This window comes from Exophiala aquamarina, assembly GCF_000709125.1.
Source record: "Exophiala aquamarina CBS 119918 chromosome Unknown aczIA-supercont1.6, whole genome shotgun sequence".
In the NCBI taxonomy this organism is placed as follows: domain Eukaryota; kingdom Fungi; phylum Ascomycota; class Eurotiomycetes; order Chaetothyriales; family Herpotrichiellaceae; genus Exophiala; species Exophiala aquamarina.
In genome coordinates this window covers 1648909-1674676 of record NW_013550582.1, presented here as the reverse complement: position 1 = coordinate 1674676, position 25768 = coordinate 1648909, and the positions used below count along the sequence as shown (strand labels likewise).

The window sequence follows — 25768 nt, the reverse complement described above, 5'->3', positions numbered from 1 at the left end:
GGGGACTGGAGAGTGCACGCTGTGGGAGAGTATAGTATTGTGGTCATTTACGTACGATCGTGTAAAAAGCTATGGGGGCGGAATACAGGTAATCTGCAGATCGGCTAAGTTGACCTTATGGCCTGACATCGCCCCCCTCGCAATACACCCCAAAACTTATTTAGTTGATCCTCATATGAGTGCAAAATTTTTGGAATGGGACAAGGGCCATGTTCTGGCGAATGTAGGCCCGACGGATACCATAGAACATCATTATTTTAGTGACCTGCGCAACATTAAAACCTTCGGTATTAACCTGTACTCATTTTAATTTATCTGCTAGCCTTCCTTCAGTTGGGTTTAATCCAGACTCACGTTTTCATTCTCTACGCCAACTCCTCTATATCCCCCCTTCCATCATCTTAACGTCAGATCCTCATCTTAACATTTGCTATGAGCGAGACAAAGAGATTGAACGGCAAAGTCGCCATTGTCACAGGGGCTTCCTCTGGCATCGGTCGAGCTATTTCCGTAGCGTACGCACGAGAAGGGGCTCGTATTGTTTGCGTTGACCTCAATCAAACCGCACGTGCTCTTGTAGCGGGCGAAGTCGCAGTCAGCACGGACGAGCTGATCCGAAGAAGTGGAGGAGAGGCGATTTTCGTCAAGACGGATGTCAGCAAAGCTTCAGATGTTGAGAATATGATCTCAAAAGCTGTCGCGGAGTTTCAGAGGGTGGATATGTAGGTCTGCCCGCGCAATAGCCTCTGATTTTTTACTTTCCTAACCCGAATCAAGCCTGGTCAATAACGCTGGCGTATCGCTAGAGGCCGGACGAGCGCCGGCCAAAATTCACGAAACGTCAGAACAGACTTGGGATATCACCTTGGCGGTCAATTCAAAATCTGTCTTCTTGTGTTCCAAATATGCGATCACGCAGATGCTGAAACAGGAGCTTCATCCTTCTGGTGACAGAGGCTGGATAATCAACATATCGTCTATCTTTGGACTTGTTGGTGGCCGCCACAACTGTGGGTGCACCGAATTTCTTATTCATCACGGAGTATGCTGACATTTCATTCTAGCGTCATATGCCGCCTCCAAGGGAAGTGTCTCGATCCTGACGAAACAGGTTGCGATCGACTACGCTGACCAGATGATACATTGCAACGCAATCTGCCCTGGCTGTAAGTTTGACTTGGTGCCAGACGCTCGCAAAGCTCAGGACTAACCCAATTGCTTGCAGATACCGAAACAGCTATTTTCGCAGAAACAACAACCTATTTGGACGACATCAACGCCATTCGAGCGCGGCACCCATTACGTGGGATCGGCCGTCCTACAGATGTGGCTAGTGCTGCCGTCTTCCTTGCCAGTAACGAGGCTGGGTGGATTACAGGCGTAGGTTTACCAGTGGACGGAGGATTCACTGCACAGTAATTGCCTGCATGAGCATTGTTTGGCTAGTCGGGGTTCCAGTTGCTGACTTAAACTCGGACGCCGATACGTCTACCTACGCTCTACATGGTGCAAATATATAGAAAAATAGAAAGAAAGCATTAGTACTCTCTTTCTGCCTCTAGCTTATGCACTCACCTGACATACTGTTGGACTGACAAATGCCTACGGATCATCAATAGATCCGAGGTATCAAGGAGAGCGATGAATCACTCATAAATCACTATCAAAACGTCAGTAAAACCTGTGAAACCTGGTTGGAACGGCAAGAGAATTACTTGTTGTTCGGAGTGCTTCACGATGATGCAAAAAGAGCAAGTTTAGATCAAGTTCCTGCCAGGTATATATAGAGAAGTGAACAGGCAACAATATAGAAAGAAGACAGAGACCTTGAACCATCCATTTGAGCATTCCGGAGAAGTTCAACACATCCTAACACTCAAATCCCATCTCGTTAGAAAGGTGTTTATAGACCCGCATGTTAGACGCTAAAATTAGTAACTCTAGACGGCTGGAGACCTCCATTATTTTGGATACAAGTACGAGTAAGCAATTACTGATATGCCGAGGCTTAGTGACTTCCAGTCAATGACAGGTTACTTTTGTGGAGATGTGGAGAAACTCCTCAGCTCTTGTTCACACACCCGATTATAAATGCCTTATTGGGATGAGATATTTGCTTGGACATTCTTCGTATCGTCAAATACAAGCTTATTTATGTCAAAACCCCATCTGATCTCGTGTTTTGACGCTTATGGTATCTCACGGAGCTGGACCGAAGCCCTCATTGTTGCCACCAAGAGGCAGAAGATTCACCGTACTACTCTGTGCTCTGCCCTAGTGATAAATCAGTGCTAGAGTGGCGATTTATCCAGCTGGAGGTCATGAATTCAGCTATATAAGGGCACTTCGCGATGGATTTCAGCTCAGGAGGTTCAGGAGGATGGAGAATGGGCTGTTCTAGATCACTCTACTACTAGATATATATGAGAAGGAACAGCCAACATAAGATAGAGAAAACAGAGATCTCATACATGCTCGAGTGCGGACCAAAAGTGGCCTAGTCAAATTCGCCAACATCAGACGGGTTGGCCGCCAAGGGCGAGCTACCAATGATTGGTGAATTCTTAGCCTTACCACCTCCTATGTTGAGTTACACCACTGGTTGAATATGGAATCTTCCACCACGGACAGTTTCCTGGTGGTCGCTTTTCTGCAGATTTGGTTGCAGTTGCGCACCCATTCGAAGTCTTCAACGTGTTGTCGCCATGGAGCCGGATGTGAAATTGATTTTGGATGGCGACGGGAGAGTCCTGTGGTGCTAGAGGAAGTGACTTAACTCCTTTTGGACATGCGCTCCGCGATGAACGAAATCTCTGTCTTCTTCAACTCTATGGACTCTGTTCTAGTTTATATAGATATTTTCTAGGCACTTGATCTCTAGGAGCCCCTTTTCCATGATTTCAAAGCATTCTAAATGCTGATACAGTAGCGCTTTCTTGGTTCAAGATAGGAGGTATTCTGGTCCGGCCGTGTAATTTAGTACCTATATGTACTAATGCGGTCACGTGTTACTGGTGCTAGTATGCGCTAGTTGAATCTTGGCGCCAATAACTACTCCGCCTTTGGGCGTCGGGCGGCAGCGAAGCTGTAGCCGGAATAATGTCCCTCGCAAAATTTCTCCTTTTACCGATGCTTGTCAATGTTGTAATCCTTGCTAATCTTGAAACGACAACTCCGATGGTGAATTATATTAACTGTACCCGTTAAAGATCGTCAAGTCTGAGCGGATGCCCTATTCCGCCCGCAAAGCTTAGTGTGCGGGAGCGCCGGTATCAGCCTTGGCGCCAAGGCTGCCTACTAGCCAGTAGACGAGTCCTGCCACTCAAACTTGGATATTACTATAATCACCCAGCTAGACTAATAATCTCTCACCCTACACATCCTCTCTATTCCTTCGTATGGATTCAGCACCATGCCTGTTGCTCACCCCGCCTATTGCTCAACCCGCCACCGCGTTTCACGCTAGGCATTGACATCATTAATTATATTACTAAGTTCACCATCATCGAAGATTTTGACATCGTAGGGCCCCACCAGCTAGACCCATTATCACTAACAAGTCAAATGTCAGCTATGCCTCTTCATTCCACCCCTAGCAACACAATCTTGAACAATGCGCTTAAGCGACTTTCGGATAGCGAACGATCAGCTGTTCACTCTAACTTCTAACGACGCTAGCTTAGCGCTTCGCTAGGCTTTAACTACGGCTGAGGAGAAACATCGATATTGCAACTAGAAGAAATGGATATTTATATGCAGCCCTTTCCGCCAATGCTCCGAAACTCCCCGCCCACATCCCAACCGCTGGTGTAAAATACTTCCGGGCGTAACCCCCAACAAGCACACTTGGTAGCATATCATTGAGCCCACTTCATGGTAATCAGAATGGAGACATTTGGTGGTCAACAAAAACATTGCGAAAGGAAAAGGATTGTTGACACTTCCAAACACTATCTTTCGCATCCGACCACCGTCGTTGAAACAACAAGCATGGCGCGAATCAAAGTCGGGTTTGTTGGCTACGGCGGCTTAGCCAAAACATACCATTTGCCTTACCTTCTTGAGTAAAGGAATTTGAAGTCTATGCATTTCTTCAGCGAGCGCCAGCCCCTTCGCCTGGAAAAACAACAGAATCAAAGAGCCATTGTACCACCGAATTTCCTCAAGCTCGGCACACCGCACTTCAGAGGACTGCTTTGCGGATGCAGCTATCGAGTTGGTCATAGTAACTACTCATACATACACTCATGCAAGTTTTGCAGAGTTGGCGTTAAGTGCTGATAAACATGGTTTGCCTCTACACCCTGCTGAACACAAGGCCGTGCTTTTTCTCATGTATTACTCTTTACCTCTCCAGTCGTGGTCGAAAAGCCTTTCACTAGAAGTAGTGAAGAAGCTGACAGGCTGCTGGCATTGGCCAAAGAAAAAAGGAGGATTCTTACTGTCTATCAAAGTATGGCCGCCGCCCTTTAGAAAGTCTTATTTAACAATCAAAGACAGGCGCTGGGACGGTGATTTCGGGACACTCGAATATCTTGTCGCAAAAGGTGCTTTCGGTACCATTACAGAGGCGGAAATACACTACGACTTCGAGAATCCGCCGTGGATCAAGTATCTTCCAGCCAGAGAGTACAGCCCAGGTTCCAGTATCTTGATCAGCTTTGGTAAGCGCATATCATAGAGATCCTCGACCGCGGATGTGTTGGATGTGTTTACTAAATTTTGCAAAGGATCACACACGCTTGACTAAGCCTTGGTATTGTTCGGTCAACCCAAGACTGTAACTGCTTTCTTGAAAGTTCTGCGAGGAATCGAAAGTGAAGTTGACGACACTTTCACTGTTTTGCTTCAATATGAAAAGCCGTTGCTCGTCACAGTTAAGACCACCATAGTTTCATGCTTGCAAAAGGAACTCAAGTATTTTGTTCGAGGAACAGGATGATCATACTTTAAGGCATGCCTTCATTGCGACCTGTGCACTATCTGACATCTAACAAACTTGAAATAGTATGGAACGGATATCCAGGAGCAGCAAACCATTTCTGGAATGACTTACGAGGATCCACAGTTTGGTGTCAACCCTGAATCCGAATATGGAACCCTGGCAACTTATGCCGAGTTTGACAGGAAGAGCCAGAAGTACGATGAGGTGGCGAAGAAATACGTTGGAAAGTTCCCTACGCTGAATGGCTGGAACCGTGGCTACTATGAGCGGCTTGCCGATACGATTCGTCGCGGTGCACCTTTAAGCGTTGAACCTCTCACTTCACGGCACGGAATACGCTTAATGGAGCTTGCCCGCGAGTCCCACAATGAAGGAAGAACGGTTCCATGGTCTTAATACCTGATAGCAAGTAACAAATTCTTCGTCTACCTCATCCTCGACTGACTCCACCCACGGATTCATGTGTGTTTCGCATTACCATCCCTGACCCAAAATATCGCTGATCTCGTGCGTTGAACTGTCCATACGCGGGATCCAATCAGTAGAAGCCATTCTGGACTGCTTATGCGTAATGTTATGGTCGAGATAGCCGAGCATAGGTCTAGTATCTGCTTCATTATGCGTCCAGCCCTTTATTCAGAATGGCTGCCAATTTAGTATTGTAGAATTCGATTGCTACTCTAAAATGGTTCTAATTAAAATAAAACCGGGTTGACAACAAGATACGCCCTCACATCTGTTTAAAGGCCTCAACTGTTCAGCAGAGCTTCCACCATTTTGGACACCACTGCTTCAGATATGTCGACAAAGGTTACAAGAGTAGAGATTGCGGTACAGCCAATCTGGAGCTGGCGATATTCCTCCATTTAAGAAGTATAGTCCACCACTGGCCATCCACGTTCCTGTTCCTAAACTCAAAGGTAACAAACCAAAACGCGCGAAAATGTCCCAGTGGTGGTTTTGGTATTTTCTCTTCGTCCTTGCGGGATAACCCAGGTTCTGGACACAGTGTTGAACCACACACTAGGATAGCGGGATAAGTACCATTATAAAGTAAGAAGATTATATCAGAGAGGTAATAGTTTTTCTCCCCTAGAGGCTTTTCTATACCGTAGAACTAGGTAGACTTCCCGATATAAGCCTAATCTAGGTACTATGTAGCTCCTTCCCAAATTTGTACTTGCTGAGGAAGAAGGTGCAGCTAATCAGGAAGTAGCGATGTTCTTGATAGGCCCTGTACTATATATATACTGAGTTCTTTCCCAAACGACACACTTTGAAATCTCCAATTGGATTAGCGTACTAAGCTTTTGGCTCGGATTATTACGTACTAACTAAGTCAGCATCCCGAATGGTGGGGGAATGTCTACGGTGGATCAATTGCGCCGTTCACAGTCATGCGAGCCTGGTTAAAGTGGCAACCCTTCTGAGGCACCTCGGAGCCGCAGAGCAACCGGCTCTCTCAATCAGGCGTCCTCCTGCGTACTCGTAATGCAATGCTTCACCTTACCTTCTTGAAAACCTGAGACAATATTGGTTCACCAGACTGTGAGCAACTAGAACCTAAGGTTTCAGTGGCCACTACGCACTAAGAACTTACCTTGGTACATAGTAGTTCCACTTCTGGCAGGCTCCGACAAATCTGTTGCCGCCCTTGCAACTGCGGCATGTGTCTGCTGCACCACTGGGATCTCACCTTCGCCAAACGCACTTGAGGTTTTTGCTCACAAGACTGTCATACTACGTATCGACCCCGTCCACTGAATGGCAAATCCATATCATAGTACATCTAACAACGTATGCTATTCCACACTGGCATGTACTAGTACGAATATCTGTCATCGACTTTACAGGCCACCGTCATGCAATCCTGCTCGGTGCGAAGACAGAACTCTTCTTGTGACCAATGCCGGCAATCTAAGCGAAAATGCTCACTCAACCCCACGCCTCCGGGATTGGGACCCACCTCGTCGTGCCTGAAGTGCCTTCACTTAGGACTTCAGTGTACCTTCAACTTTGTGGCATTGCAGGCCCAGAGGAGGAAGAGGCCAAGGGCTGGGACGACAAGTAATGAAGGCACTCGCAATCACAATAATATTTGCATGTCAGGTGGCTCAAGTTCTCACAGCTCCTATGCCGGAACATCGATCTACTCGAGCAGTAATGGAACCGGTCTTCAAGTTTCCTCTACAGCCTCAGGGACAGATAGCACAGCCATTCTGAATGACTTTCCCCTTAACGGAGCCCAAATTGATGGCTTCGGACACGACAACATGATGATGAACCATATAATAGCCGAATTGACCCATCTAACACGCGAAGACCCCGACGAGGAAGACTCCACTAGCACTGGCGAGAATGCCACTCCTCAGATCACTGTCGTTCGACCGGCATCGCACTCCAAGTCTGTCGAGGGTCAAGACAGAAACGCCATTATTGGGTTGTGGAAAGGAAGCCCCATCCACTTACTGAACTCAAGTGTCGCTTCGCAACTGCTCAACTTGAGCCTTGGAGAAGTATATAATTCGATGATGTTGGGCATCACAACAAGATATCTAGACTATAACTGTAACCTATTTGCTTGCAGTTCTTACAAATACGTATTTGAGTCAGAGGACCTCGGCCAACCTTCAGCACTCTCAAGCGAGCATGTCTCAATGTCATCTGACCCAGCAGCTAAAAGTACAGCTAATACGAGACGGAGTTCAACCTTCCTTCCACTATGGAGGAAATCAAATCACAATTTTCGACCTGATACTCTCTACAATCATACTCTCTCGACCAAGCAGGTCGCCACTCAAACGAGCCGGGTGACCATGATTGGTGTTGCTAGATTCTTGGACAACTTTGGGCCATTATATGGAAACTCTGTCGAGCAGGAAATACGGAAGCAGGATGAGCTCGCTTTGACAGCAGTTCTCCAGGCATTTGCACTACAGTTTGCCCCCTCCGACCCTCGCAGTTGCCCACTCGAATCAAAGGTAGCTAGGCCACAGAATGCAGTGTTCGGCTCGAGAGTCAAGGAACAAACGACAAACAGTACACAGGTTTTTACAGCAGCCTGGCACCATGCCTACCTGAATCTTCTGAGCACCAAAGACAACCGGTCTTTTGTTCACATATACGCAGTATTCCTGTTTCAGATGACCGTGGTTCCGTCGGAAAGCCTCGTGTCGAAGGACGTAAAGAGAAGTCCTCTTGATCTTTTGGATGTTGCATTATCTCAGATGGAAGAGCTGCGACAGTTAGTTCAGGCTTACTACAGCGACCTTGGGGCTGGATCACTCTATCGATTTTTGCTTGATTCTTCACTGACCATTTTTCGATGGTACAGTCTCGTACGGGACAGCATAGCTTCAATCCTCCACGAGAGACCTTGCTACATGGAAGATCCTCCTTTCATTGTGAGAGGTACGTGATATCTTCTTGGAAACCAAAGAGAGCCTTTGACTCAACTGATTGTAGATTCTACTCAACGACTCGCCCAGAACATAACAGAACAGTGGCAGCAGCCATCCACTTTTGAGCAGGACGTTGCCAAAAATTGTCAAAATGCTGCTGGAGATTTATTTCACATATTCAGACAGTTAACACACCTCAAACAGTTTATTTCCACGATAAATGCTCCCACTGACCATGCTCGTATGATCCTCTTAGGTCGGATAGAGTCCGCAATCAATCTTACTGAAGGGTTTGATACGATCTACCAACCATGGCTACAGCAGTGTATTATCATGTTCTATCGATTTTCTGACAGAATAAAGCTATCTACAGGTAATTAAGCCTTCATATGGTCAATAATTTGTTGGTGGTGGTTTTTGGCTAATCAAGGACCAGCCTTCCTCCACCTGTTCTGGAATTTATCCCACCTCTGCCTTGTTGAGCAAATACACTATGCCTCTCATCTTTTCGAGCCTGGCTCCTGCGAGGGACTAATTTCCACCGCAGATAGATTGCAAGAAGCAGCGGTCACCTCAGTTCTCGCTATAGCACGTCGAATCGTCGACGTATCCGCCAGGGGAGAATTTAAGCTCATCAATAGCGTCCAAGCAAAGCTTCAACTGGTCTCACATCATGCTAACACAAGACTTGTCGTGATGGCCTTAGTGAAAGCAATCGAGCACACAATTGATCTCAACCTGTCAAAGCACGCCGTCAGTGGTCGAAAGGAAGCCACATCGACCCAACCAAAGTGGATATCATCTATCAAGCCCCTGCTGACATGCCTAGTCATGCTGGATTCCACTGTTTCTGGTTCTTTCACTGCGAGGCCTGCATTGCGAGGACTAATGCTGAAGTATGGAGATATTCTAATGGACTGTTGGTCTTCGGAAGATTCCGAGCACCCGCCTTGATTCAGATATTTTCCCTGGCTGCGCAGTCTGACTTCGCTACCATAGCTATCCGTATACGATTGGACGTTCGATTGATTTCGGTTCGCGCTCATCACCAACTAAGGTTGTTCAGGTATAGGGTTCGTGGAGTGGATACTATGTACTCGATGAAGATCATTTGCGGCTCCGAGGCTGAGCCCTCAGCATGCCGAGAATCCGCTATGCGACCCCCTGTGTCACGTTACATGAACGAGGCCTGAGGAAACCTTCCAGTCGTACGCATTTTCATAAATCTCTCTGAGCCCAAGTATTACAAGTCGCGTGTTCTTCACCTTGACCTCAACTTCGAAATAGCTGCTGGCTATTTCTGATCCGAGCCACCTCTTTGATCGAATTTCCTTCACCACACATATAGAATACTCGGGCCATCACCATGCCTTGCAAATCGCGATGGCCGTTGACAACACCGAACATGTCTATCCCAACGTTCATGTTTGGACCGCCAGAATCGAACATTAATAACACTGAAAAGGTTATCATCGACGCTAAACGTCCCGGTTCACACTTCTTAACTCTTCATAGCTACCGACAATGGTCTAGAAGATTTGCAGCTGGCCTGGTTGCTGCCGGCTTGAAGAAAGGAGATCGTGTAATGCTCTTCTCCGGAAACGGAATCTTCAATCCGGTAGTGGTCATGGGTGCGCTCATGGCTGGTGGAATCTACAACAGCGCGAATCCTGCATACACTCCTCGCGAGCTTCGCCACCAACTCAAAGATGCAGAGCCTTCTTTTGTTTTAGCGGCAGACAATTGTATCGAAAAGGCGTTTGAAGCAGCAGACGATCTTGGGTTTGATAGGAAGAAGATCTTTCTATTCACCGAGCTCCCTACAGTTCAGCACGATGCTACATTCAACCAGGGCGACACACAGCATTGGAGCTCGCTTGTCAGTGATGCTCGTGCTGGCCGGCAGTTTATGTGGGAGGAATTCAACAGTATGGCCGCCGCCGATCGAACCGCCATCTTGATCTACTCCTCCGGAACGACTGGACTCCCCAAGGGTGTCGAACTATCGCACAGAAGTATCATCTCAAATATGCTACAGTTGGAAAAAATTCAACTTGCGGACAAGAGTATCAGGAAGAGATTGTGCCTCTGCGTTGTTCCCATGTACCATGCCTTGGGCCTCGTTTACTACATTTTCTTCGCACCAAAATGGGGGTTGGAAACATATCTGATGGAAAGATACAACTTACCGGATATGCTGGATCATATCCAGCGGTTCAAGATTACAGAGCTGGTGTTGGTACCACCGATATTGGTTGCAATGGCCAAGCACCCGTCAGTCAGAGATGGCACTTGCGACATCAGCAGCGTTCGTAAAGTGGTCGCCGGAGCTGCGCCAATCGGTATGGAGGTCACAAAACAATTCGAAGAATTATGGAACGGGAAAGTCCTAGTACGCCAGGCATGGGGCATGTCAGAGTGAGGAACCTCGCGTTGGCCGTTTCATTGGTCTGCGAGATTGCTGATCAGTTCAATAGAGCCCCGGCTATCACATTCTGCTGGGACGAGCGCATGAGGACCGGTGCCTCGTCAGTATCGATTGGTGAACTTGTGCCAGGGGCCGAGGCCAAGCTTATGAAGGAAGACGGGACCGAAGAGACAGGCATAGGTAAACGTGGTGAGCTATGGATCCGCACCCCAAATGGTATGACTCGTTATTGGGGAAACCGCAAGGCCACGGAGGACACAATGACAAGTGATGGGTGGTTGCAAACGGGCGACGTTGCATTCTGTGACGAGCAAGACAGATGGTATATGGTTGACAGGATAAAGGTGTGGTAAAATCTTCTTCCCACAAAACTTCATATCAGACTTTTTGTTCACCTTCTGATCTCCTGATCTCCTTTAGGAGTTGATAAAGGTACGCGGCGCACAGGTCGCACCGGCAGAGCTCGAGGCTCTACTGCTTGAGCATCCGCAGATCGTCGACGCAGCTGTTATTGGGGTCAAAACGTGAGTATTATCATTTTCCGATGATGTAGGACTCTTGATGACGATTTTCAGACCAACGGACGACGAGAATCCTCGCGCATATGTTGTGCCTGCACCCTTGAAACCCGGAATGACGTCTCTTCGCGAGGATGATGTTGTTGAGTTTGTCAATACCCGTGTGTCCAAGGTTAAGCATCTCACAGGAGGCTGTGTGTTCACGGATGCCATCCCGAAGAATCCTGTAAGTTCGAACTGATGCATACGAGTTATTCGGAGGAGTATTTGCTGATGCTGGCCTAGTCCGGTAAAATTTTGAGGAGGCAATTGAGGGATCAAGCAGCCAAGGAGGGAGAATCTACCGCTAAGCTCTAGGGTATGCAAGAAAGGACATATGTTGGGACAAGAATCGATCGACTGTTGGAGAAATATAGTGAAATATCGTGTGTTTGCCATAAGTCGCTCTCATAGATATTTCTGGTAGGGTCTGGGGGGATGAACGATTCTACCCTGATCAGATTTAGCAAGAAGCTCCCCCCATTAACCCCCGTTCACTTGCTGAACCACCGTGGTCTACACCGACTAGTCGTAAGCCCAAATTCATAGATGAGGCCCAGCAACTCTTTCCAGACCCAGAAAGCTTGCGACCTGCCCTAAATGATCGAATCCCCAGAACTTCTCCTTCTGGCCCTCGACACTGGTCGCCACAATCCATGGCAAGCCTGGACATCCGTTGGCAATGGCAGTCTCAGTATTCTGTTTGAGCCGCGCTTTGATTTCGTCCGAGGAGCTCTGGCCACAAGTAAGGGCACGAAAGTAGACTAACGCGAGAATTTCCAGTGAGAGAAAGAGTGTAGCAAAGAACTAAGATAGTGACTTACGCGTTGAAGAACCTTTTTCGCTCGCTCTTCGCCGAGCATACCGACAACAATGGGGTAATGGACCTCTGGGAGCTGCACACCCTTCTTCTGGGCCCAGAAAGCGTGGTACAGTGCGCTGATCGCTTCGGGGTATCGATCGGGATAATCAAGGGCCGTTGCAGCCAGTACTCGTTGGACCTTGTATGTAGAACAATAACAAGATGTCAGCTGGACATGGCTGCGGGCAACGCCAGACACAAAGCCAGCGCGGCAGGTCCGTCGAACTACGGAGCTGCTCACCTTTAGAGTTGTAGCTCTGAATGGATAGTTCTCAGGCCACCCTGGTTTCCAGGGGATGTGGTACTGGTTCGCCCAGCGCGTGAGGTCGGTCGTCATCCATGCTACCTTGTCTGGCAATTTTGCGCGCCCCCGGTCAGCATTTCCAAACACATCGTAGATCATGTAAGCTCTGTCAATCAGTGGTGATATGCTTACTAGGACTGTCCCAGGGCGGTTTCAACCCGGTCCCCTGGATGAAGGCTACCAGGAGAACGGGCACGTAGGTGACTTCGCATGTTTTGAATATCGGTAAGTTCTAGAGGGAATCAGACTTTCAACTTTTGGGGCTCTTGTGTCCGCATTGTGGCTTGGAGGGGAACTGACCCGGACTAACCAAAAGGCTAGATAAGAATATGGGCTGTGCAGGTCATAGTACAGTGTGAGCATTGGTTTGCTCATTGTGCTTCACTCGTTTCCCTGCTTGAGATGGCGGCGTGTCTGACTGTGCACCTAAAGAGTAAGTACTTATCACATGCGCTGAACATGCGCTTATTTGATGATGTCGAGTTGCTTAGGTGGGCAGCTGGGAGAGAGTTTCTGGGTTCTAAACATGAAAGGTACTGTACCCTTGACACCTCCGAGGCTGGCAGTGATTTTAAGAGCGGCTCCGCCAATGTCACTAAACTAATAGCCGAAACTCCGGATCAGCTCCGGCCTTGGAGTGAGGACGCCGACGACTGTAGGGCATCCAGACGTTGGACTCCTTGACAAACGTTCATTACATTTCCGTGATAGTCATGCTCAGCTAGTCTCGTTCTGGAATCTAGACCAGGCTGGTCTAATGATTGGGGCCAGGTTCGAAAGCCATCCGATGTCACGCTTACGTGTCCTCCGCACTTAATAAAAGTCCAGGCAATGATGACAACAGAGGGAATTGACGAAAAGCAAGTTACCTTTCTCGCGAAAGGGTACCCATGTGATGCTGTCCCACACAGAGATGCACTCAAAGCTATCGAGCCACGTGGATTTTATATCCGCCAGCCGCCTAAGCCGCATGAGCTTGATCAAGAAATCACCGATGATTCGCTGCTTTTCCAGACGATTCATATGGGCGCGGCGGTCGTCGATGAAGACAAATGGACTCTCATCCTAGATGGGATGGTGGAGAGGCCTCTCTCACTCTCCTTCACACAGCTGAAAAGTATACATAGGACGAACGTCATATCATTTCATGAATGCTACGGCAGCCCCGTTCTGCCGCCGGTCAAAGCTTTATGGAGGATTGGAAATGTGCAATGGACCGGCGTTCGACTAGCAGACTTGATCCGCATGGCAAGGCCGAAAGCGGGTGCAACTTACGTCTGGTCGCAAGGACTTGAGTCAGGCTCGTTCGCTGATGTCTCTGCTGACTGCTTCGAGAAAGATCTTCCAATGCAGAAAGCCCTCCAGCCAGAAGTCTTGGTCGCATATGAGATGAATGGGAAGCCACTGAATAAGAACCGGGGAGGCCCGGTAAGATTGGTAGTACCAGGTTGGTTCGGGACAAACTCGACGAAGTGGCTGTGTCGTTTGAATTTGCAGGACCGTCGAGCCAGTGGGCCCTTTACGACGACGTTCTACAATGAGGTGGACCCCAATGACCCCTCTGGGATGACCATGAGACCAGTTTGGATGGTTGAACCCAACTCGATGATCGTGCAGCCGATGGCTGACGAGGTCTTGAGGGGCCCAGAAGTTGAGGTTTGGGGAAGAGCATGGGGCTGCGAAGAGATTGAATCCGTTGACATCAGTATTGATGACGGTGACACGTGGATGTCTCCAACAGACGTGCACCTTGACGGACGCCAGATGTATGAGTGGCAGTTGTTTCGAGTCAGATTGATGCTCAAGAGACCAGGAACATACCACTTGGTTGCCAGAGCAAGAGACAGGAGTGGTGCAAAACAGCCGATGGTAGGCAGAAGGAATCATGTTCATCGAGTGGAGGTTCACGTTGCATAAATAAAAGCGCTATATGTCCATCGGTCCATTAGTTGATCACCTCTCATTCATATCGCGAGGAAATTGGCTGTGGACATCTGGGTCTTTTGCACTCGTGATTGAAGTCAATCCAGGTCTTAGACGGGTTGCAATTTCCAGCATTTTCACAACGGTAGGTCCGCTTCCTGGTATAACCGCAGGAATATGCGTACACTCTCGTCTGACACATTGCCGTTGATGGCCTTGATGGAAGATCGACCCAAGTAAAGAACCTAGATATGGGGTTACGGATAGTGGAATGATGGCGGGATAATGACCTGTAGGATACCTATCACGCGATTTCGGGCCTGGAATTCGATATGGAGAAACTCGAGGAATATTAGAGTGGTAGCACGTAAACTTGAGATCAGTACAAGACCTCTTCATATGTCCCACAAACGGATGACACACCTTGAAGTGTGAGGATCATAAGGCCGATGAGCGTCCGGAAATACATTTGGCGTCTAGTGGTGCCGTTCAGGATGACCGTCGTTCTCTGATAACTTGCACTATTCTGGCCGCTACTTTTGGGGGGAAGCGTTTGTTACGCATCTATGGTGTCGGCTGACAGGAGCATGAGTTGGTGTTCCAACATGAAGCCCACCTCACCAGAGTTGAGACCATTTTGTTGATGGCAGGCAAAGGTAGCAGTCTCGTGGCTCATACACACGGGCTTCGGCCTTTAAGACTTGCGTAGGCCCGCGAACTTATTAGCAAACACGACCCCAGCCATTCCCGTCCACTCGGCCAGGGAAATACTTCCGACCTTGCGAAATATGGTGAGAGTCACAGCCGGTGAAGGGGTCGGAAGACCCATGAGCAGCTATACTTCTGTTTGTAAGGCAACCTGCCTTGAAGAATTGCTCCGAGACGTATCCGAAAGGCAGTAGCATGTGAGGTGTCTCCCCCACGGTGAGATGGGCGAGCCTTGTGCGGAGAAAGTGGGGGTTGTGATCGTGTGATGAACTCCGCTATCGCAGTGCCTTTTCCTCTTCATTTGATGGGGTGTGGAAGCAGTTCTCTTCAACTACTACCCTTCCTCAAAACGACTGGCAAAGTATTAGCGACCGCGTTAAATCTCAGACAACTTACCATCGAGTCTTCTTCTGAAGCCCGTCGATCGATTCCACCGCCGCCATGCCCATCTACCACATTGGTAAGTTCTTCAAGTTGCAGACGAATTGGCCTGTGGAAAGCGCTCGGGTGAAACGCATGCTCCGTGCCATATATCTAACTTGATGGTTCTCTAGTTCTGTTCAAACTCAAGCCCGGGGTGACATCAGCTCAGCTGTCGAGTTGGACCAAGGAGACAAAAGCAATGGTCGGCAGAATTCCGGGATTGTTGAAGCTCGAAGTCAACAAGCCTCTGCCCTCAACAGCACACAGAGGCCAAGGCTTTGATATGGGGCTGGTTGCAACTCTTGAGAAGGCGGACGATGTCAAAGTCTACGCCGAACATCCTGTGCACCTGGCGTACGTCGATTGCATTCCCTCATCATGGACCTTCCGTGGCTCTGTGCAGGAGACCACCAATATACTGACATGCACATGACAGGGTGTCGAAATGGCGAGAAGAGCTCTGTACAGACACTCTTGCATATGACCTGGAGTACACGGAATGAACCGTCCGAAGTGGAGGTCACGACTCTGGGGTACTAGAATCCCATACCGCGATCCGAGTCTTAGCTCTTGCTGTACGGTCTTTCAAGACCGACCTCCAGGGTCACTCTTCACTGTCCGAACGAAGCCTGATTCTTTGGTTGGTGGGTTTGAAAGGAAGAAAATTGGGATAGAGACTCCAGATAGATTATAGAGGCAACATTGATATCAAGGAGTTTCAAGTTCACAATTGAGTACTGCGGAGTATTATGTAGCCCCGTGAAAAACGAATTTGCGTTTGGTGCCAGATGTTCCGCCGAATCACCTTTTTCAGGACAGATTTTCACGTGCTTCCGGCTTCAAAGGGGCAAAACGATTCGCCTCTGCTGCATCTTTTTGTTTACCAGCCGCTCAACAGACGAGATGCAAGTCATACGCGATGCCCAAAGATGAAGAAGACACTGGTATATCTGTCAACAGCGAGCCCGATGGCGACAGCGACGAGCACGATGTCCTTCTCTCGTCGACCGACCAGACTCCTGTGCTGACCCGAGACTCGTCGACGGCTGATCTCAGTTCCACCCGACCTTCAGCACAGAGACACTCTTCTCTTTCGCAGCCACGAATCGACGGCACTCCCCGGACGACGCAGCGGGTCCGGTTTGAGTTGGATGACCAGCCAAACGGTCGGGTCCAAGAAGAATGGATAGACGATGAAGATTACCTCAATTCTCCCCGACAAGATGTTCCGCTTCTCACGGATATTACACCACCAGCGGATTCACCGTTTCTCTCGGACTCCTTTCGGCCGGAAGAATACTTGCCAGACGCTCGGCCAAAGAGTGGGATGCAAAGCGCATTTATGAACATGGCGAATTCAATCATAGGAGCCGGGATCATTGGACAACCATATGCATTCCGGCAGGCTGGTCTGACGATGGGCACAATACTCCTCGTTGTGCTTACAATCACGGTCGACTGGACAATCCGCTTGATCGTGGTCAATAGCAAATTGTCCGGCGCAGATTCATTCCAGGCCACTATGCAGCACTGCTTTGGTAAGAGTGGTCTGGTAGCCATCTCAGTTGCACAATGGGCATTTGCCTTTGGTGGCATGATTGCATTCTGCATAATTGTCGGAGATACTATCCCGCACGTCATCGAAGCTCTCTTTCCCGGCATCGTTCATGTCCCATTTCTATGGCTTCTGACCGACCGCAGAGCCGTTATTGTGCTCTTCATTCTAGGCATCAGTTGGCCGCTGAGTCTATATCGGGATATCGCTAAAGTAAGATTGGACCACCGGTTTCAGCGACAGCGTTTACTCACGTTTCTGAATAGCTAGCCAAAGCATCAACTTTAGCATTGATCAGCATGTTCATCATTATCGTAACAGTTGTCACCCAAGGCGTGGTTGTTGATTCTGATCTTCGGGGAAGCGTCAAAGGGCTCCTCTTCGTTAACGATGGCTTTTTCCAAGCCGTCGGAGTGATCTCGTTTGGTAAGCCTATCATTTGGATGGGTGACTGCTACCGGTTGCTAACCGGCATAGCTTTTGTCTGCCACCATAACTCATTGCTCATATATGGCTCTTTAAAAACACCCACCCTGGATCGCTTCTCCACTGTCACCCATTATAGCACCTTCATCTCCCTTGTTGCATGTCTTATCTTGGCATTTGCAGGATTTCTCACTTTCGGCGATAGAACGAAGGGCAATGTGCTCAATAATTTTCCTTCTCAAGGACATCTGATGGTCCAGCTTGCTCGACTTTGTTTCGGGCTCAATATGTTGACAACGCTTCCCCTGGAGTGCTTCGTTTGCAGAGAAGTCATGAATAACTACTGGTTTCCAGACGAGCCGTATCAACCGAATCGACACTTGATTTTCAGCAGTGTTTTAGTGGTTAGTGCTATGGGGGTCAGCCTTGTGACCTGTGATTTGGGGGCAGTCTTCGAGTTGATTGGCGCTACCAGTGCTTGTGCACTTGCCTACATCTTACCTCCACTCTGCTACATCAAGTTGAGCACTAGAAGCTGGAGAACTATCCCTGCCGTGATTTGTATCATCTTCGGGTTTGCGGTGATGACTGTGAGTCTGGTTCTGGCGATGGGTAAGATGATTAAAAGTGAGTGCGATTCGAATGTTGTAATCCGAAATATCCTGCTAATCTCTTCTAGATGAGGGTGAGCCACATCAGTGCTGAAATATCAAGGTTCCGGTCCTAGATTTAATGAGAATGCTTATAAGTTGGTGAACCCGGTCACTGCGTAACCAAGGTCGATTGCTCGATACTGGGCATTTAAACCACTTCCTCCCTATGACCCCAGCTCTGGTTCATAACCCAACCGTCAATGCTGGAAATGCAGTCACGTGCGCAGTAAGTTAGATCCAGATTGCAGTCACAGAATAGTTCTATTCATTGGCACTGCCGCAGCAAGGATCGAGGCACATGGACTCTACAAAGACGCAGTCGCTTAGGACCAAATCCGCCTATCGTGGATTCTCCCAGAAAGAGCACATTGCCAGGGGAGCTAAAACATGCAAGTCAACGGTCGACCGGGACTGCGACGTCAAGAACCTGGATCAAGGTTTACAACATAGATAGGCTCCGTTTGGGATAGATTATTATTATACCTGTCGACTCAAAGCAGACCCTTGAGCGGTCAAGAATATGTATTTGTATGCAAGCTCGAACGGAGTACGGAGTACCTCACTCGCTAGATGCAACTCGCTAACGTCTTGAAGCAATCTGTTAACAGCAGGGAAGCTGGACTCACTTGCGATGCTGTCATTGACGATCGGGACGACGTCCTAATGATGGTGCTCTCTACGGGTAGTGCAAGCGTTTTGTGCCCTGGTCACGGCGAGGCTGGTGCAGGAAGATAGCGGCACCCAGTGGCACCCCAAGTTTGGCGCCTATTATTCTTGGAAGGTTAGCCGAAGGAGCAAATCACGTTTCTTGATCTTGCCGCTTCTGGACTCCACCAATCCCACTTTCTCAGATTCGCCGATTCTCCCCTGAATTATCTTCCCCCCTCAACCACTCGTGCGACACTGTCCCACACCTGATGTTCCAATCATCATTCCATGCTGCCATATCGTCCATCGAGATTCGTTTCATGCTGGATCTGGATTCTACCACGTCCACCCTGGACAGGTCAGGATGTTGTGAGATGGGCACACCCATCCAACCTCCCTACAATTTCCTACATTGCCTCACCAAGAGGTCAATCCTGCTCACCATGGTTGACATCTCGCGTGCAACATTTCCTTTTCTTTTGCTCTTTTCCTAGCCGTTCTGTTTCCTGTTTCGAGTTCTTTCAACTCGCCGTCGCTCTTTTCCCTTCAATCCAGACGTCCTAGCGACGTCAGTCATTCATTTCTTTGCATATCCTTTGGCCCCAGTCGCTCTCTTTGCAGACGCATTTGTCCTTTTTCCCCAGCGAGCGGGTTGATTCCGCCAGGCACTGAAAAAATACTCCAAGGCGAGACCTTGAAGCTGTTTTCAGACCAGAGCTACTAACAGCAGAGAACTATCCCGAGACATCCCAGCAGAAAGAATGCAACTCAGAACTCTGGCAGTTGTGGTTGCCTCCTTAACGCTGGCGCAGGCTCGCCCAGAAGCACGACTTTATCGTCGGGAGTTGCCAGTGCGCAATGATACCAATGTCCAAGGTGGATCCAATCCGCCCCCAGCTGCTGTCCCAGAACCATTGATGACAACTGAGCAACCTGCAGCCATACCTTCAATTACTGCTGCAATCAGTGACACTGCTGTTGCAGCTGTGATCCCTCCTGACCCTGCAACTGTCACTGCGTCAGCCATTGAGACCACTACGTTTCCAAGCGTCGAGTCCGCTGCACTATCAACCACCATGGGGCTTGCTGAGCCTGTAGTTGAAGCTCCTGCACCTTCAACAACCACAACGAGCAGCACAGCTCCTGTCATTGACGAAGCCTCGACTTCGACTACAACTTCTACAAGCCCAACTGCTGTAGGGGAAGTTGATGTTACTAGCTCCGAATACCAGTGGTCGGATTGGGTTTCTTTCACCTCATCAAGCACGGGTGACACAACTGTGGATGGAGCAACCCCGGCTACAACTACAACAACTGAGAATGGCGAAGCCGAGTCTACTTCAACTACCACTACAATTACAAATAAGAAAGGTGAGGATGAGATCACTTCAGCTACCTCGACGACTACAAGTACCAAGAAAGACGAAGATGAGACCACTACTAGTAATGTTAAAGACGAGACAACTTCAACTTCTACTGCCACCACAACTACAAGCACAACTAAGAGCACCAAGGGCGAAGATGAGACCACTACAACTAGCGCAACCAAAGTTGACGCTGCCACCACGTCAACCACTACAAGCACTGGGACTACTACCCAGAAGACGACCAAGGACGTCGAATCGTCGTCAACTAGCACCACTACTAGACCAAGCGTGGATGGCGTAACAACCTCCTCGACCACCACAACGGAAGAAATGACCTGGGACGATTGGATGTCCTCGACGAGGAGGCATACGAATGTTGATGGCGATGGTTCCTCCCAAACCACGACCAGTGCCGCAACACTGGAGACGAAGCAGAAGACAACGGATGAGATCAAGGAGTCTCCGAGAACTTCGAAGAACATGGATGGTCAAAGCTCTGTCGTTGAACCAGTATCAAGCCCAACAATCGTTCGCAAGCCAAGCACTAATCAGCAGGTTGAGCAAACAACCAGCTCTAGGCCTGTTGTTAGCGTGACCATTGAGGAATCAGTGGCGACCTTGACTCTTGGCACAGGGCCAACAGCATCAGTCATAACTACAACTATCCGGTTGACCAAGACCTTCACTGTGACAAATACGATATATGCTACCATCACACGCCCATCACCTACCGGCAGGCCAGATGGGCCAGGTGCACCAGTTGGCAACGTGGCTGTTCCGAGCGACGTTGGCATTCCAAAGGACGAAGCCACTACAACTGTGACGCTGGTGTCTACCACTACACAAACTGTTTATGTCACCCCTGCTCCGATCACAAAGACTGTAACCGATGGCTCATGCAGTATCTCATATGTTACTGTCACCGAAGTGTCTAAAAGCACAGTCACAGTGACCGAGACCCCTAGTGGGAGAAGGCCGCCCGTTAGACCGTCTCCGCCGGTTGCCATAGTCGACCCAGAGGAAACTAGCACTTCGACCACTGTGTCTTCTACTTCGACTACAAGTTCGTCGTTGTCCTCGTCTTCCTCCACCCCCACCACCCCCACCTCCTCTTCCTCTTCTACTTCTTCTAGCTCAACCACTTCAGCCACTTATACAGGCCCTTATGGCCTCGGGAATGGCACTCGACCAGAACATCTCAATTCGGCGAGCTCCGGATTCATGACAGTGTCGACACAGGCTGCTCCAACGGGATGGAAAGCATAAATTGTGACACGAATGATTGATGGTACCATAACGGTGACTGATTCAATCTGGGAAGGAGGATGATTCATGTTCAATTCTTGTACAAACCCCCCTTTGGGCGAGACATGTTTCCGACGCTGCCTGACTGCGCAGAGAGAACGAGAAGGTTTTTAGATAGAGGATGAGAAAGATCTAGTCGGAATCAGTGCGATTCGCAGACGGGTCTAGGAGAATTACAAACGTATCCAAGACCTCGAAAATGGCTGTTTCCCGGTAGAGTAAAGTGTTCAGACCGATCAAACTATGCACCGCTTCTAACCAAGTCGATGCCTGACTTGTTGACTCCCACTAGATGTCGACGCTTCGGAAACCCTCGTGTTGGAAGGTTTCGATGACTTCATCGCCAAATCTAGAGAGAAGTTACAATCACGTTGTCCCCTGGTTGTGAGAGCCTAAACCAGCAACACCTTGCAACCACGAATTGCCATAGTGTGCAGGTCGGATACTAGCATGTGGCGAGCATCGAGAACCTACGAATCTCCATGATTGGCAAGGCGTAGCCCCGGCCCCCCTCCCCCCCCCCTCACCATGCACACGAGTTACATTCGAGTGGGCTCGCTACCGTCTCCCAGACCAGACCCATTAATTATTCTCGGATCTGCACCAGTCAGGAGGGATGGCAATCCAAGCTTTTCATCATCCCGCCGTTACTGCCCCGCATTGATGATGCTTGACTTTCCCCTTGTCCAAAACCTTCGAATCCGGGATCTCGAGGAGGATCTGCTTCTGCCTTCGCAGGCGAGGTACATTCCATTGACCATGCACTATGACGCACTGTCATGGCGTCAGATCGACGACTCCAGCTTCAACCCATGAATGTATGGGAGGACAGGGACGACCTACCAAGCGGGAGCGGCAGACCAGGAAAGCTCTGTCCCTGATTGTTGTATATTATTGCCCTCTTTCCCACGTGCCGAGTACGCCGAGAGTCTCTGCAACAGACTCCTTCTCTTCTAACTTGATACCCGGGATTTCGTGCCCTTTCTTGAAGAAGCAGTATACAACAGCAGAACAGCAGAACAGTAGAACTGCAGACCGAATAACTAGCTATGGAAACCATCAAGAATACAGTAGCGAACGTGCTGGGCTCTGTATGTATCTACCTGTCTCGTTTGCCATCTCCCAATTCCCAGAACATCAGAACACCCTGTTACAGACCTTTCTCTCTTGTTACAATACTAACACTTCGCTGCTCAGAGCAAGTCCGACGAAGCCGACACTGCTACTCATGGTACTTTGGGCCACCACGGCCACTCTAGCAACACTACCGACACCACTGGAAGCCACCATGGTACTTCCGGCACTACAACTGACACGCTAAGTCACAATTCTGGTACTACCACAGGAGTGACAGGCAGCATGGGTGATGCCGCTCCTTCTTTCCATGATCAGTCAAGAGGTGGAACCGGGAGCACCCTCTCTCAAGGAGGCACCGGAACTTCTACAACCGGAACGCACGGCACTGGCTTAGGCAGAGAGACTACTGCTGCGTCTGGCACAACTGGTGTCAAACATGGTACCAACGAAGGAACTGCTACGACTGGCGTTGGGCATGGTACTTCTGACACCACCACGACCCATGGCACGAAGTCCAATGACTTGTCCCCAAGCCAATCCCACCCCGACCGAAAAGACGCGCAATCACCAGATCAAGGCCCAGACCCAGCTCTGGTTGGTGACGCCAAAGATCACCCCAAGATGGTCGGACAAGGCGCACCTGGTTCACACTCAGCAGTCTTCGGACTCACGCCTGATGGAAAGAAGCACAAGGAGTCCAGCCATGGTGCAGCTCCCATCCGGCCTGCACATTCCAAGGAGACTACCTTGGGTAGAAAGAGTGTGGTCGGTGCCAGCGGTGCTGACTCTGGTGGAGATACTGTGAGTGGTGGCAGAGGTGGTGTCAGTGACCAGATTGACGCTCCCGATACTGGAAAGAAGGGTCTTGAGCGGACTGACCCTGCCCCTATCTCGGCGTCGAACAGCGGTGGTAAGCCTGGTGCCGGCCTGACTGGACTGGGTCAGTCATAGGAGTTCGCCTTGTAGGATTTTTCTGGGGCTGGAGTTTGTAATGCGATCAAGCCAGAAGGAGAGAGACAGAGGTTCAGGGGCTACAAGAACTGATGGATGGCACGTCTAAGATTGCCAGTCCCTCCGGTACAGAGATGCACCGATATCACACTTCTAGTTGTACATTATCATATAGCACTTAGTATCTCGTTGTCGGCCAATTCATGACCAACCCACTCACGAGCGATACAGCCCTCTCTCCAGGATCCACTCCTTCACACCCTCACCCACATAACGCCCCAGCCTCTCAATCTGGCCCCCCTTAACACATTCCCTCGCACTCGTCGAGCTGACGCCGTCGGCCTCTCCACTCTCGTCCACCACCAGCTGGACCTGGTCCATCCATTCCCTCTTCAGCCCCTCATCCTCCAACGCACCTCGTGCAAGTCGTTCCCAATAACCCTTCTGCTTCTCGACGGTGCCAAACTCGGACTCCAGATCATCGTCGTTCGCGGAACTCGACTCGACTCGGACGGTGGCGTGGATGCGGTGGCGCGACAGGAACGGTTCTAATGCGGACAGTGGCGGGTCGTGCTTCGGGTAGTATCGAGACGTGAAGATCCGGGTCAGTGTGTCGAACCCCGTGATGTGGACCTGTTCCACGACGTCGGCGTCGGCGTCATCCTGGAGGTGGTTGGAAGAGGAAGAAGTAGTGTAGAGATTGCTTTCTGCGATGCTCGTCGCTTTATCTATGAAGTACGGCTCCTTGGTGATTCCAATGTCGATTACCGGGGCCGGTTGTTGTGGCTGTGGTTGTGACGATGATGGCGATATCTGATTGGAGATCTCCTCTCGAAGCTCCTCCGCCATGAGAGTCATCATGACTAGTCGGTCTTCGAAGTCTGCCGGTTTAGGCTTCTTGTCCGCGTTGACGGTGGCCAAGAGAAATAGCACCCTTGTTGTGAGTGGCGGCGGTGGTGGTGCATGACTCGACGCCGTCCCTGTTGCGAGTGCTGGTGCTGGTGACTCTTCAGGAGTGGGTCGCCGTGTTGTTGACAAGGCTGACTTGACCAGCCTAGAATGTGCCTTTGACGGAGGGTTGAAACTTGAGTCCAGGACGAAGAGCGTGCTGACCAGTGACGATGAAGGCGGATGGGAGCTTGGAATGCTTTGAAGAATGCGAAATGACGATGTTGACGATGCCAATTCTTTGAGGGCCTGTGAGAATTGTGAACGGAGCGCCTGGAGAGACTGCATTTTCTGTTTGTCGGTTGGCATCATGGACTCTGATAGGGAGGGGTTTTGACTGGGGGCGGGGGTTGGTGGATGGGTGGTTGAAGGTTGCTCTGAGTCAAGCTGCACACAGAGTTCCAAAGCGTCGGCAAACTCGGCCAATTAGAGAGTGAATGATGCCTGGTAGGAGACCAGAACAGGCGTGCAGAATCCTTCTGCCCGCCAGTGTCCAACAAGAGTCAGAATGACGAATGACGGAATATCTCAGCCTTGCAGACCCCATGACAAGGCTGGACTGAGTCAATCTTCGCCAAGATTTGGAATATGGCACGTGACTTTGAAAACTTGGCAGGCACTCCCACTCACACAACCAAATTCGACTGAAACGAAAGTGCATCTCAGCCCAACTGCGCTTGCTTTCCGTCTTTCTCTCGACAACCAACATCCTTCTCAATTCCCCTATACCAGTCGTCTCACGCTCCGCACAACCGTCAAGATGTCCAACAACGAGCTTGCCGCCTCCTATGCCGCTCTGATCCTTGCCGACGACGGCATTGATATCACTGTATGGAAATCCCGAGTTCCTCTTGCACTGCATAATTGGCTCGTCCGAAATTCGATGAAAGGAGCAAAAATTAGTGACTGACAAGCAATGCGCACTTTGTAGGCCGATAAGCTCAACACCCTGATCAAGGCCGCCGGCGTCGCTGATATCGAACCCATCTGGGCGACCCTGTTCGCAAAGGCCCTTGAGGGCAAGGATGTGAAGGACATGCTCCTCAACGTCGGCTCAGGCGGCGGTGCCGCTGCTGCTCCTGCCGCTGGTGGTGCTACCGGTGCCGCTGACAGTGGCGCCGCTGCCGATGCTCCCAAGGCTGAGGAGAAGGAAGAGGGTACGTTCAATTTCGGCATAGAACTACGTCTGATGATCCAAAATACTGATTCGGTGTACAGAGAAGGAAGAGTCCGACGACGACATGGGATTCGGTCTATTCGACTAAGCGCTCTCCAAACATTCTTGTT

General features: G+C 49.6%; 12 protein-coding genes across 12 annotated transcripts; 10 read left to right on the top strand and 2 right to left on the bottom strand.

Annotated features, from left to right (window-relative positions):
* Positions 1–432: 432 nt before the first annotated feature.
* On the top strand, positions 433–1419 carry A1O9_07958 (uncharacterized protein; the record flags this gene model as incomplete). The annotated part of the gene is made up of 4 exons (XM_013403513.1): positions 433–722; positions 778–1010; positions 1065–1166; positions 1226–1419. The coding sequence occupies 4 exons, from the start codon at positions 433–435 to the stop codon at positions 1417–1419; spliced, it is 819 nt and encodes a 272-aa protein (XP_013258967.1).
* A 3537-nt stretch (positions 1420–4956) lies between these two features.
* A1O9_07957 (uncharacterized protein) lies at positions 4957–5341 on the top strand (the record flags this gene model as incomplete). The annotated part of the gene is made up of 2 exons (XM_013403512.1): positions 4957–4974; positions 5009–5341. 2 exons carry the CDS (start codon positions 4957–4959, stop codon positions 5339–5341), a joined length of 351 nt encoding a protein of 116 aa, XP_013258966.1.
* A 1706-nt stretch (positions 5342–7047) lies between these two features.
* On the top strand, positions 7048–9300 carry A1O9_07956 (uncharacterized protein; the record flags this gene model as incomplete). The annotated part of the gene is made up of 3 exons (XM_013403511.1): positions 7048–8356; positions 8411–8719; positions 8783–9300. 3 exons carry the CDS (start codon positions 7048–7050, stop codon positions 9298–9300), a joined length of 2136 nt encoding a protein of 711 aa, XP_013258965.1.
* Positions 9301–9712: 412 nt separating this feature from the next.
* Positions 9713–11649, top strand: A1O9_07955 (uncharacterized protein; the record flags this gene model as incomplete). Its single annotated transcript, XM_013403510.1, has 5 exons — positions 9713–10764; positions 10824–11118; positions 11195–11298; positions 11350–11518; positions 11578–11649. 5 exons carry the CDS (start codon positions 9713–9715, stop codon positions 11647–11649), a joined length of 1692 nt encoding a protein of 563 aa, XP_013258964.1.
* Positions 11650–11874: 225 nt separating this feature from the next.
* On the bottom strand, positions 11875–12596 carry A1O9_07954 (uncharacterized protein; the record flags this gene model as incomplete). Its single annotated transcript, XM_013403509.1, has 2 exons — positions 11875–12066; positions 12156–12596. 2 exons carry the CDS (start codon positions 12594–12596, stop codon positions 11875–11877), a joined length of 633 nt encoding a protein of 210 aa, XP_013258963.1.
* Positions 12597–13331: 735 nt separating this feature from the next.
* A1O9_07953 (uncharacterized protein) lies at positions 13332–14414 on the top strand (the record flags this gene model as incomplete). The annotated part of the gene is made up of 1 exon (XM_013403508.1): positions 13332–14414. The coding sequence occupies one exon, from the start codon at positions 13332–13334 to the stop codon at positions 14412–14414; it is 1083 nt and encodes a 360-aa protein (XP_013258962.1).
* Positions 14415–15569: 1155 nt separating this feature from the next.
* Positions 15570–15984, top strand: A1O9_07952 (uncharacterized protein; the record flags this gene model as incomplete). The annotated part of the gene is made up of 2 exons (XM_013403507.1): positions 15570–15588; positions 15683–15984. 2 exons carry the CDS (start codon positions 15570–15572, stop codon positions 15982–15984), a joined length of 321 nt encoding a protein of 106 aa, XP_013258961.1.
* A 486-nt stretch (positions 15985–16470) lies between these two features.
* A1O9_07951 (uncharacterized protein) lies at positions 16471–18237 on the top strand (the record flags this gene model as incomplete). Its single annotated transcript, XM_013403506.1, has 4 exons — positions 16471–17319; positions 17373–17532; positions 17584–18159; positions 18212–18237. 4 exons carry the CDS (start codon positions 16471–16473, stop codon positions 18235–18237), a joined length of 1611 nt encoding a protein of 536 aa, XP_013258960.1.
* A 1357-nt stretch (positions 18238–19594) lies between these two features.
* On the top strand, positions 19595–21466 carry A1O9_07950 (uncharacterized protein; the record flags this gene model as incomplete). The annotated part of the gene is made up of 1 exon (XM_013403505.1): positions 19595–21466. One exon carries the CDS (start codon positions 19595–19597, stop codon positions 21464–21466), a length of 1872 nt encoding a protein of 623 aa, XP_013258959.1.
* Positions 21467–22554: 1088 nt separating this feature from the next.
* A1O9_07949 (uncharacterized protein) lies at positions 22555–23533 on the top strand (the record flags this gene model as incomplete). Its single annotated transcript, XM_013403504.1, has 2 exons — positions 22555–22596; positions 22703–23533. 2 exons carry the CDS (start codon positions 22555–22557, stop codon positions 23531–23533), a joined length of 873 nt encoding a protein of 290 aa, XP_013258958.1.
* Positions 23534–23749: 216 nt separating this feature from the next.
* On the bottom strand, positions 23750–24790 carry A1O9_07948 (uncharacterized protein; the record flags this gene model as incomplete). Its single annotated transcript, XM_013403503.1, has 1 exon — positions 23750–24790. One exon carries the CDS (start codon positions 24788–24790, stop codon positions 23750–23752), a length of 1041 nt encoding a protein of 346 aa, XP_013258957.1.
* Positions 24791–25241: 451 nt separating this feature from the next.
* On the top strand, positions 25242–25746 carry A1O9_07947 (large subunit ribosomal protein LP1; the record flags this gene model as incomplete). Its single annotated transcript, XM_013403502.1, has 3 exons — positions 25242–25310; positions 25413–25638; positions 25700–25746. The coding sequence occupies 3 exons, from the start codon at positions 25242–25244 to the stop codon at positions 25744–25746; spliced, it is 342 nt and encodes a 113-aa protein (XP_013258956.1).
* Positions 25747–25768: the final 22 nt, after the last annotated feature.